The 12,910-nt window shown below is 46.4% G+C and overlaps 1 protein-coding gene across 1 annotated transcript in view; it reads right to left on the bottom strand.

Moving 5' to 3' along the window:
* SLC6A12 (solute carrier family 6 member 12) overlaps nt 1-12,910 on the bottom strand; it is a 32,968-nt gene that overhangs the window by 3,394 nt on the left and 16,664 nt on the right. The window contains exons 7-13 of the mRNA XM_054282237.1: nt 12,115-12,249; nt 10,555-10,658; nt 9,000-9,124; nt 8,675-8,787; nt 7,846-7,983; nt 6,439-6,541; nt 557-657 (exon numbers count right to left, since the gene is read on the bottom strand). Of these exons, the coding sequence (XP_054138212.1) occupies nt 557-657; nt 6,439-6,541; nt 7,846-7,983; nt 8,675-8,787; nt 9,000-9,124; nt 10,555-10,658; nt 12,115-12,249 (819 nt within the window). The remainder of the gene's footprint in view (nt 1-556; nt 658-6,438; nt 6,542-7,845; nt 7,984-8,674; nt 8,788-8,999; nt 9,125-10,554; nt 10,659-12,114; nt 12,250-12,910) is intronic.

The raw sequence follows: 12,910 nt of genomic DNA, 5'->3' as shown, positions 1-12,910 counted from the left end.
CTGAGGTCAAAGAAAACAACTCCCAACATCATATACAAAACCAGAATTTGGCTGAGAAGGCATGCAAAAGTCAGTGGAGCAAGACGAGACATAAATTCAAAACAGGCAAGAACTTGCCTGAATTTGGGTGCATTTTATTTAAACACAGTCACAGAAGTTTTGGAAGAAATTTAATAACACAGAAAGCAAATGGCTATAGAAGATAATTCTGAACCATGGGCAGTTCCAGGAACACAAACTGAAGCAAGCATTTCATAACAGGGTAATTTTCACTGGTCTTCTATTCATAGGTAATTTGACCAAACCTCTCCAGGCTTTGAGGACACATTTCCTTTTGCCTTCACAATAAACAACTGGATTTTCAGGCTCAATTAATTTTCCAGGCAAAACATAAGGCTTTACAAAGGAAATAAATAGCTACCTCAGCTACGGACAAGCTTCTGCTTCTCCATACATTCTGAAAAATTTACAGCAGCACCTTGGAGCTAAATCAGCCTTTCCCACTGAGAATTTGGGGACCCAGAGTGATATGTCATGATGCCATAATTGCACTTACCAAGCACAGACCCGGGGTGAACACCAGCCAGCAGATCTTGATCAAGGGCCACGGCCGGAAACCAATCATGTCCTCGATGTTGTCATAGAAACGGTTGGCACCTTGGCCACCAACCAGCACAGAGACAAAGTCACAAGTCAGATGGGTTTTGTTTTCTTCAATCACTATTCACATCAGATCCCAAACTTTCTTTATCCTTGGTGTTTACTTCTGGTGAAAACATGGCTATCTTAATAATGGAGCAGCAAGGGATGGGGGTTTCTGGGGTTGAAAAGGCCCATGTGTGGCTAAATAGAGATGGAGGGGTTTAATTTCACTCATAAGTGTCAGAAAGATTGACACTGAAGGAAAGCACAGTCCCTCAGATGTCAGCAGCTGTGAGAGGATGCAGCCATGCACTGGTAAGGACTGCACAGGGAAAAGAGGTGCCTGGTTTACAGAGCAGCAAGGGAAAGCTCTTGCAGGTTAAGCACTGTGTGAGTGTAGAGTGCTAAAAGGAACAAAGAGAGTGGGGAATACCTAACAAAACCTTCTCTTTGTAAATAAACATGCTGGTATACCAGGGAAGTCATGTCAAGAATCACCACTGAGGTGGGCAGGATCCCTGTCATCTCAAGAACCCGTCTTCCACAGAATATTGTATTACTGACATAAACTCAGAAAACCTGGCAATTAAAGCTCTTCTGAAAACCAAACCTTCCATCTGCAAGTGCTGCTGTACTGTCCAGTGAGAGCTGTCTGGTGGGGTCTGATCTTCTCCTTCTTTTCTCATTAGTTTCACTTACTGGATTGTTTTGTTCCCAGTGTGTGGGACACAACTAAATCTCATGGTGCCCAGGAATGGGATAAACTTCAGAAAAGCACCTAAAAGTCCTAAAGCCAGACTTTAACCACTGACTCTGCCCAACTCAAAGTACAAAAATCAAACTTATGCAATGGCATAGAGGAGACTACAAAATGCAGATGGATTTCAGCAGACCCTGCAATAAACTCTGGAATGTGTTCAAGTATAAAGAGCCTAATGTTGGCCAGAAGAAGAGAAAATGAAGAAAAATCAAAAAGTCATTTCTAACCAAAACTGACCAGATTTACCAGACCGCCTCAGGCAGAATAAGACAACAATATTAGACCAAAAAAAAGTGAGCTAGTCTGTCCAGAAAAAGAGTTACCAGTTAAGCACCTCTGGGATGAAATAATACTGTATTTGCTTTATTAAAGCTCTGTCTTGGTGCTTAAAGGATTCTGCCTTTGGGGATGTTCATCCATCTGTGAACTCACACTCAGGCCACAGTTCCCAGTTGCAAATGTGATAAGAATTTGGTTCCTTGTATCTCAACCCCAGAGTGCTGGACTAGGTAAAATACGTGCCTAGAGAACTGGTCACACTTCTGAGTGCTTGGGGTTTGGTGAGTTCTATTTTGGCTTGTGGTTTTTATGTCTCAGAATTAAATTCTCATATTATGTTTCCCTTAAATATTGCAGTTCTACAAAAGCACATTATGTATGCTCCTTTCTTTGTAATTCTTTGCATTATATTCTATATCCCATGACTAATGCTTGCAGAAAATCTCTTTTAAACCCAGCTTTTTGAAGTATTTGGAGGGAAGGGGGAGGATAATAGTGTTTTGAACACCTCTTGGTGTTGAGTTGGCAAGTTAACAAGTAGCCTCAAGCAAAGACAACAAGCTGTGGTGTATCAAGGGACATGCATATATATTGTGTGGGAGTCCAGCCTATACCAGAGAACTTCCAAGCTGTAACAATCATGAGGATTCAGATAGCATTTCTGAAAATATATATGGGATGAAAGGAGTTGGTATATAAAACTAATTTTGCCAAAAAGCCAAAATCTTCCACAGGGTGAAAATAAGAAAAGAGAGCTATAGATCATGTGAATTGCAGTTTAGAGTATGAGCACATCACAGTATCTTCCACAGAAACACACTGTCATGTCAGATAAATTAATTCATAATACAACTTCATGGGAGATAAAGTTTCTCTGCCAATTTGGATCTAGGATCTAGTCAAAGAGACACATCAATTAAAGAAATACAAAAAATACCCAGCAAAAAGAACACACACACATCCATCCGTCCATCCATCCTCCAACAAGAAAAGAAACCTCGCAACTTATATTGTTAATTATGATGTGCCTCCACCTGTCCTTGTCCCTTTTCTCTGTAGAACAACCACTAGGTTCTAAATTTCCATGGCCACTGCAGCAGTCAGTGGGTGATGTGATGATACACAATGGGACTGACATGAACATCCTCAGAGAGCATATGAACAGGAGGTTTTACATATTTTACATTTCACAAGCAGATGAAAAAGTAATCAAGCTTAAGAAGTCATCAGTTCAACTACTCAACACTGACTTTTTGAGCAAATTAGAGGCTGGAGGACACATATTGGAGCAATGGGCCCTTCCTTCCCAGTACATAAGAAGGATTAGATAAAGCTCCTGCAGAGAAAACCATAAAAACATCCCCAAAGAGATTTTTGTTGGAGTGAACAAAGTTGTTTGCTTTTACCTCCAATATTCCAAGACAAGGAGGAATGAGATGCAGTCACTGGACAGTTAACCATGAATGCTGGTACCACTTCCCTTGTTCTGATATACCTTCAAAGTGGTTGTGTGCTCCTCTGACAAATCATTTAGCCATGTAAATTCACAGGAATAAATTTCACACAAACCTAACTAGAGATTTGCTTGCATCCTTATCTCCTGTCCTTACAGAGCTCTTCTCATTTTACACAGCTTATAAACAGCAAACGAGACCCAAATTAAAAAGGATAAAGATTTAATTTTACTTTTACCATATCCAAAAAATAGTGGTTTTCACAGTTCTGCTAGTTTGGAATCTATTTCAAAAAAATCTCTTCCTGTATTTTCTCCCAAGTTACATTTATTTGCATTCATCTGTATCAAATTCCACCCACAACATTGCAATAGGTGATGACTGTGGCTCCCCCTCTCAGAATCATCCCAATGGATACCAAGCTTGTATCTGCTCCCTCTCTGTGTCAAATCTTGCAGCATCAACATCTGCACCAAGCCTGTGCAAAGAGCCAGCCATGGAGGTGTGGTGGCACCACAAGTGCACATCCTGGCACCACAACTGCACATCCTCTGGGCGCCAGGCACACAGAGCAGGCCCTTTATGGCCCATAAAGAAGCACATAAGGCTGCTCATAGCCAGTGCATCTGAGCATTCAGCACACAGAGACAGAGCCAGCCCAACAGGCAGGATCCAGGCAGGAGGAGGCTGCCATGCCATGCTGGAAGTCACTCTGCATGTGAGCAGCAGAATCAGACAAAGATTTATCACTGCACAACACGGGCTTACCCCAGGGCCACCCACAGGTACCCTCTGGCATCAGTTTGCTTTAGCTGTGTAGAGTCCTAATGATTTCAGCCCTGGCTCTCCTGTAGTGAGGGAGGCCCTTGCTTTCTCCTGGAACAGCTAATCATAATGAGCATGCTGTGACTGCCTGGAAAATATCCTCTGCAGCACATTTCAGTGGCACCACATTGTGAATCTCAGTATTCACAGCCCATGCCTGCTTATAGAAGGGCTGCCTTTCCCAAAGTGGAAGGAGAGCAGAGAAGAGGCAGGGGGACACCAGAATCCCTCCAGCACTCTCCCCTAGGGAACATGATCCACAAATGCAATGCTGTGTGATCCTTCCACAAGCAGGGAGCAGTACAGAGGAAATCCTCAGGTCTCTGGGAGAGCAGCTGCCTGGCAGCAGGGAAAGCTGCCAAGTGGTGGGTGGCTGGCGTATGTGCTGGGAGAGGGGAAACTCAGAACACATATTTGTGTTAGCAGAAATGTTGTAATTCTTCACAGGGTAAGCAAGAGGCTCAGCTCTGCCAATTGCAAGGCTGGGGAAAAAAACCTCTTTAATCAGCACTAGTCACTTTTTTCCCCCAGTATAGCACCTCACCTTGGCCCTCTGACTACATTTTGGACCAGAATCATCCCAATGGATGCAAAGCAGAACATCAGGAAGGTAAAATCAGACTGTAGGGAGTGGAACAGATGAACCATGGTGGTGAGGAAAAGGGCCATTTCTCTGTCACCAATTACTCCATCACCTTTTGAAGCTGCTGGGGCAGCATCACCTCTGCTGTTACCCATTGCCTGCTATTTCTCCTCTCCATGGGTCATCAGAAAAGGCATGTGGCCTGTGTGACTGTAAAAATGGCATTAAACATCAAAGCATAAATCAGTTTAATGAATTAACCTAAAATGGTGATCCCCATCCTGTCACAGATGGATGGGGATCTCCACATGCCTCTAAATCCCAAAAAGACTAGGCAGAAGGTGACTCAGAATTAAAATCTGGCCAGGGTGTGTTACTGCGAGCTTCCCTTGAAGGACATCTTTCTAAAACAAATCTTTCTTACACATCTGCTTCTCTTGCATTCTCTGGAGCCCAAGACCAAACATCTGGACTGGTTATGCTTTCAGTAAGAGAGGAGTTTATCCAAAACAGCAATTGGCTCCTGCTATACATAAAGCATTTGGAGAAACTAGTAAGCCCTTCATCAGCAACTGCACTACAGCCAATTCAACCTCTATAAAACCACAAACACCAAAAGGAGCACACAGGGACTGACTGCACAAAAGGCAAAGGAACTGGCAAGTGGTAGAATCAGAACAAGGAGAAGAGACTGACTCGTCACACAACACCTGAGAAAGCCATGGAACTCCTTGCTGCAGTATTTTGTGGATGATAAATGCTTAGCCAAATCAACTGGAAAAAATATCAGAAAAGAAATAAATAGATTTCAGTTCTGGCACTGGAAATTCTTGGGCAACAAGCTGAGTATTGCATCTGGTTCTAGGAACCCCAGAAGAAGAAAGGCATGTAGCTATGGGTCCAGAGAAGGACCATGAAAACTAAGAGAGGACTGAAGCACCTTTCCTGTGAAGACAGACTGAGAGAATTTGGGCTGTCCAGCCTGGGAAAAAGAAAACTTCAGGAAGACCTTGTTGCAGCCTTTTAATGTATAAAGGAGTCTTAGAGTGACATGACAAGGGCTAGCAGTTATAAATTGAAAGAAGGGAGGTTTAGAATGGATACAAGGCAGAAATTTTTGACTCTGAAGCAGTGGAACTGGTTGCCCAGAGGGGCTGTAAATACACTATCACTGCAAATGTTCAAGGTCAGGTTGGACAGGGCTTTGAGCAACCTGGTCAAGTGGAAAGTGGCCAAGAGGGTGGACTAGATGACCTTTAAAGGTTTCTTCCAAAAGAACCAAAGCGTCTGTGATCAGGAAGAGATCTCCCATAGGATATCAGAAGAGACTTTTCTTACTGCACAGACTAACAAGCAGTTGGTTTCCTCCTGATACTTTCTAAGCTCAGTTTTATCCTGCTCCTGAGTAGTTTAGTTACAGACTTCACTGAGAGCCAAAGCAATCCCTCCTATTTATTTTCAGAGTGCCATCTCAGCCTAGGTGAGTAGGAAGTAGGAATCATGGCAGAAGTACCACATAGGAAGTTTGCATCCCAGAATTTTGTGTTAAATTAACTGGCAGGACTAAACTAAATGCACAATGGTAAGCAGACAGGGACAGACACCAAAGAACAGTAGTCATTCCTCTATATCTGATTTTCTAATTCAAAGGGCAGATGGGAAAAACAGCAAGGCAGTTCAATATGAAGCACCTACAGAGAAGGAACAAACATTCCTAAACTAAATGTGGAGCAATTAAGAAATGTGGCAAGGAAATACAGTGAAAACCAGACAAGAAAGAACATAATTACAGCACTTCTTTGCCTCCTGATGATCTTTTCTATCAACTCTCACTTCTCAACCCCCCAATTCTTGCCTTGATAAAGAAAAAGACAGGTTTTTTGTCCTCCACTTACCATACACCCATCCTATGCAGATGACTTCAAAAATAGCCAGGAAGAGCAGAGATATGCCACTGGCAGCATAGAAGTCAAAGAGCTGGAAGATGTACATGCCACCCTGTTGGAGAGGTAGAGAAAACAGAGCCATTGCAAGCCTTGTTCTATGTCAGGGAAAATGAGTGGGGCAAGCAAAAGAATACCAGCAGAAACACTCAACCTAGAGCAGGTGAGAGAAGAGCCTTCCCTTGGGGCTGCTCTCACTCTGTTCCAAAAACACAGTCAAGCCTGGTGGCAGGAGAGTTTTTCATGCCCATTTTATGATACTGCTGGGCTAGACTGGTTTCTATGTACATAAGAGCAAGAGCTGGTTTTTTTTGTTGCTTTAAAACAGTTAGGAAGTTCCCAGAATTATTTTTTTAAATACCATGTAGCAGTGGAGAACTTTGCACCCAAAATATTGTGATCTTGAGCAAGGACATTCAAGGTACCTTGTTTTACCTTCATCCAACCTTACATACTGCACAAGTTCCAAGCTCTGCAATGGCAGGGGCACGTGGCTTTTTATTGCTTCTGACTTTGAGCTGAGCCCTGCAGAGCTGCCATCAGCTACATGTACAGGCCCATGGATGATTTTCATGTGATTTCTCCTAGACAGAGCCTCTCCACATCAATAAGATCCTTTCAGATAATGCTGAAGGGCTCTAGACACAGTGTCACTCAAATTAACAGGTAGGTATTGCCTTCAGCAGGTCCTTAGCCAGGATCCAGCTGGAGGATCATTCATCTGTGCCTCAGGGGGTTAACAGGAATTAGATGTCACTTCAGAGCTCATGGAAGCAGCACAGGAGTGCAAAGACCCTCACCCAAGCTTGTGGCACACACAGAGCACAGCACCATGCAGGAAGAGGTGCAGCTTTTAGCTGCAGAGCAGTGCAAACACCTTGTGCATGGCACCACACCAGCACAGCTCTGCCCCTGCTGGTCCTGCGATCAGAGCCTTCCCACGGGCTCCAGCAGGGTTATGGCACAGCCATTACCCCCAGGCTCCTCTCCTGCTGCTCTGCTTTGTGTGGAAAGCAGCCAGCAAATGATCATTGCCCTCAGAAGAGCTTGCTTTCAAACAGCTCGGCCTGTTTGAGCTCCCAGGTCTGGTATTTGCACAAAGCCTGTGTCAGGCAGCCTCTCTGGGCTGTGGGAGCAGCATCTCTGGAAGGCTCAGGGACACAGTGAGTGCACCAGTGTCACACAGGGTCAAAGCAGCGCTGGCTGTGAGAGACACCAGCTAATGGATTAGAAATGAGAGACAATTAACAGCATTGAAGACAAGCTTGCTGTCTCTGCCCAGACCTCCAGAACTGTGTAGCAGGGGTTTGGTGCTCAGCTGTACAGCCCTTGCTCCTTGCTCCTGTACTCCTTGCTCACCTCAGTGACCAGCAATAAGCCCAGAAAGTAGCATATGACTGCAATGGCCAGGATCAGCAGCTCCCGACGCCCCCTCTTCCGAAACACTGCTGGGAACATGTCAATAATAGCTGTCACCATGCTTTCCACACAGACAAACTGCAGGAGAAAACAGGTCAGAGAAATCAGCATCTCTCCTTCCCCAAGCACGCACTTCCCCTCACTGTCCTTTTTCCTCCCACCTGCCAAACCCTTACTTTTTCATTTTTTTCTTTTCATCTGTCTTGCTTCCACCAAAGGCCAGCAGAAATAGAGGAAAAAGGCCTTGTTATCCAGGCACAAGGGCTGGGGTATAACAGAGCAGAATACCTGCCTGGTGGACATGCAGGACACCCTCTGCTCTCCCTGTGCCAGCAGCAGAGTTTCACACTGCACTCTGCAGGGCATGTTCCTGGTGTAACAGGGATATGGGATGTAAGACATGGGCCCGCCAGTGAGTAGAAGAGGACACAGGGATTGCTCTGGTGGGATGCAGCTGGGAGAAAACAGCCCAATTCTCCATCCCAGACTGTCTGCTCTGTGCTCTGCCTCGCCCTGCAGGGTGCACAGTTTTGAAGGGAGGTAGGTGGAGCATCCTCACATACACACAGGGAGAAGATGCCAGCAGAGATGCCAGCCCACATAACCCCTGGCTCTGAGCTCCCACAGTGTGGAAGTGCTGCATACAGTGCAGAGAACCTATTTAAGGTACCAGCCAAGCACAGGCCCACCTTATCCTTTCCAATGACCGTGGGGAATGCTCAGGGTGGGGATGTTAGGCATGTTAGATGAGGAAGGGGGTTTGTTGTACCTGGCTGTCCAGTCCCAAGAAGAACAGCATGAGGAAGAAGAGGCAGGACCAGAGCTGAGACACAGGCATCATTGTTACTGCTGTTGGATATGCTATGAAAGCCAGACCAGGACCTGCCAACAGACCACAGGATGATCATGTGTGCTCCCATTGCCACAGCTTCTTGACCACCCACAGCCAAAAAGCTGTGTTGAGGAGCACTGGTCCTGCAGACACCCATAGCAATAGAGCATGCAGAGAACATCCTGGGTTTCACCTCAGAAGAGTACCCTCCCCTTCAGGCTGTTTGTTTTCCCTTGGCTCTGAAGTCTCCCAAATAACTTACCTGATTCAGCCACTTCTGAAATAGGCACGCCCTGCTCTTGAGCCATGAAGCCCAGCACAGAGAAAATGGCAAAGCCAGCAATAAAGCTGGTGGCACTGTTCATGGAGCACAGCAGGAGGCAGTCCCTGCAGGAAGGAGACCAGAGAGAAATGGGGGTTTCCTGCTGCAGAATGGATCCACTTTAGGATCATGTCTGTGCTCAGCTTCCCTAGCTGGACAGCACTACCAAGAAACAGAAATGTTGTTCTGGAACCCCGCTGAGCAGAGCCAAGAGTTCAGGAGTTACAGGACTACGCATGGCACAGTGGGGGAATGGGGCACAGCCACACAGCACATAACAATAAATAAACAACAAGAGTCCAGAGAATAGCAAAAACAATAGAGAAAATGAGGAAAACAGAAAATTAGAAGAGGAAAGAGGTTGCAAAAGGAAACACAGTCAAGACAGAGGAGTATCTGAAAGCATGAGGACATACAGGTTCAGCAGGTCTAGTAAAATGAGGGTAATAGGACAATAAAAATCCTCACTGACAAGGGCAGTGTCTACACTGTCTTTATTAGCTATGCTCACATGGAGGCTAGGATGTGTTGTGTTACTTGTCCTGAAACTTCTGTGCTCTTGCTCCTTGTGAAAATTGGGCACCACTGTGAGCTGGCTGGGCTGGAAGCCCCACACCCCTGGATCCTGCCTGGGCAGCTGCCAGAGCTGACCCACAGCATCAGCTGCCATGGGGCAGGCACTGTGGACACATTTGGGACACCCAGAGGTAAGCTGCAGCACAAGGCACCTTAGGAATTAGCTGAAGGTGCCAGCACAGCACTTCATTGGTGACTGAAATATTTTGGGAGAGCCAGGATAAAGTATTAACTGCCCAACCAACAGCCATGGCAGCACCTATTGGAGAACAGGAGAGATGATTGTTGTGTCCCAAGCACAGTTCCATTTTACAGTCTGTGCTGGGGCAATATGTGAAAGGACAGCAAAGTCCCTGCTTCTCAGGGCTCTGTAGAGGGTGTCCAAAATGGTCCTGATTGCTCCACTGAGCTCCATGTCAGGCCAGGGATACAATAGACCTGTGATCCAAGGGCAAGGAGAAGGCCAGACAGATTTGATTAACCCCCTTGATAGGATCAAAAGGCCACTGGCAGTACATTACTCTGATGATAGTAAAGCACTGGAGACCGGAGGCCCCCATCATTTTGTACCACCTCCCCTGCCTAGCCAGTGATGGCAGAGCTGGCCATGTCACTCCTGCCCACTCACTCTGTCAAAATAGAGTGTGCTGTCTACACAGTGGCTGAAGACACTCTCCATTTTCATTCCTCCTCCAGCCTCTCATTTATTGCAGGAGAGCGCTATTAAAGCCATTTTCTGCACTCCTCTCTTCCCTCAGCCATCCTCCATCCCTGTGCTGAGGCCTCTGCACTCTGAGCATCTCATTTGTCACAGCAGCACGACCCAAGGTCTCCCCCAGGGACGGAGCCTGCCTCTGATGCAGCTCTGTGCTATCTGAGAAAATTTCCAGAGGGAAATGAGGGGTGCAGCTCTTCCTACCTGTAGCAGTTGTTGGTGTATTTGTTGTAGCTGCCCAGAGCTGTCAGGCACCCCTCACAGATGGCATAAGAGAAGAGGATTTGAGTGCCTGCATCCATCCACACCTGGAACAGAGAAGGTCAGTGGTCTCCAGACGTGGCAACAAAATTAACAAATGGCTGTGCCCTGTCAACAATAACTCCTCCAGTCATGGAGAACAAACCCTGTGAGACAGAAAGGGGATCTACAGTGAATGGAGAATCTGGGATACCTATCTGGAAAAACTGAGCTATAGAACTGGAAAATTTTTAGGAAAAAGCTCTAGAGGAGGCCATATCTTCACACCCCATTTAAGGGGACACCATTTCTCCACCCCACACCTCTGCATTCAAGGTAGAGATGGCATCCCTGATAGCATGGCTCCTTCTGAAGCTCTCACTACAGCTGTCTGTGGTCCCTACATGGCACAGATGATTAATCTCCTTGCAGAGCCACTGGTGAGTCACCCCAAATGACAGTGTGATCAACAATCTGTGTACTCCCTCCCCTGCTCCCAGACCTAGTTTTCCACCTCTCTGAGGCCACAGTGCACAGTGAAGGGGCAGAAAATTGCTGAGATGAGAGATTGCAGGCCAGTGGGGTGTCACACCCAGGTTACCCTTTGCTCTGTCCTTCCATGGGAAAAGCTGAGTGGGATTTCTCAGCCCTGCTCCAGCCTTCTCCTCCGTGGAGAGCTGAGCTGCTCTCACACAGTCCCAGGGAAAGCCCTGAGCTGGGAGTTGTAGGCAGGCAGGGAAACAGCCCACGTTTCTGATGGTCTCCAGGCTCCCCAGTCATTCTCTTTTTCCTCTAAGCAGCCCCCAGCTGCAACCATCCAGGCAGCTGGAATTTCATAGCCTTCAAAGAATCCCATCCCAGGCACTGCAGCCTAAGCTCACCCTGATTTCCCACAGAGAGGCATGTACACAGGAGTCCCTCAGGCACGGACACACATCCCATGTGAACTAAAGCTCTACCTTCTGCCTCAGCCCAGCAGCAGGATCTCACTGAGGGTCTCCATGAGCTCCAGGGACTGGTGGAAGTGATTGACCCTTTGGCCAGCCCCTGCCCTAGGCAGGTGGGACCAGCCCCCAGGAGCAGTGCAGGGAACCCAGCTGGTCACAGCCCACGTTACATGCATGCCTGTGGTCTGTTCTGCAAGCACAGGGACCCCTCATGTCCTGGGAGGGTCCTGATGGAGCCAAAGTGCTAACCAGGCCAGAAAAAAAATTAAAAGTGATTGATTATATAACCCCTCCCTTAATTATCTGCATTTAACAGCCAGAAAAACTCTCTGTTACATGCTAAATATTTTATATACTCCTTTGGTTTTTCTGAGCCCATGGGTGGAAATGACCTAATATGCCAACATGCTGCAGACCACAAGCAAAAAGAATGTGCTGTGTAAGGGAACCAGATCCTTCTCAGAAGTTTTAAGGATCCTGGTTGCCTGACCTCCTTTCATAGAGGACAGCTCAGCTCCAGAGGCCAGGGCACTGAGAACATTCTTGTGGCCAGCATTTGCCTGACACCAGCCCTCACCTGTGGGTCTGCCAGCTTGGACATGTCTGGCTTCAGGTAGAAGATGATGCCCTCAGCAGCCCCTGGCAGCATCACCCCTCGGACCAGCAGGATGAGGAGCATCACATATGGGAAGGTGGCAGTGAAGTACACGACCTGCAGGGGCAGGGAAACAAGAGGAGAGAGGGTCAGCAGGGAGGGGCAGCATCACTTCACCTCATCTGCAGGCCCCCAGGCCCCTGCCCCAGCAAACCTCCCTGACTCTGCTGCTGGCTGTGGCTGCTGCTGCTAACACAGAAGAGGGGTGGGAAAGAAAGTAATCAAGGTTACATCTCACTGGTGATTTAGTTAATCTGCATTTTGTTCTTCATCCAAGACTCTGCCACTGGTTGCTCTGCTTTGTTTTCTCTTTCCAGCCAGTGTAATTTCCCTGCTGTGCAGCTGTTCCCTTCATCTTTTGAAAGCTGCAGAAGAAACCCAGATCTCTTCCCATCACTGAGCTTTAATGAGTTATTAAAATGGTCCTATGCACAGCAAGAGCTTTCCAAATTAAATACCAACTTTTGCTGGCCAATTTGAGACACCTATGAGGCATTTCTCATTTCCAGAAGGGCTCATGCGTCACTCTCATCCCTTTAATGCCTTTGAGCTCACAGGTAAAAAATGGGGGCAACTCAAAGCCTTTAAAGAAAATGCAGACCATTATTTTTGTAATACCTATTTTTACTTCTTTTTGTGTGTGCTAGGAATAAATATTACAGTAGAATTAATCATCTCTAAACCATTTCTCTAATATAACATATTCTTTTTTCCTAGC

This window comes from Melozone crissalis, unplaced genomic scaffold (genome assembly GCF_028551555.1).
Source record: "Melozone crissalis strain CALT ecotype California unplaced genomic scaffold, PUWL_Pcris_2 ptg000033l_1, whole genome shotgun sequence".
Taxonomy (NCBI): domain Eukaryota; kingdom Metazoa; phylum Chordata; class Aves; order Passeriformes; family Passerellidae; genus Melozone; species Melozone crissalis.
The sequence above is the reverse complement of the archived record's forward strand: the minus strand, read 5'-3'. Positions and strand labels throughout refer to the sequence as shown.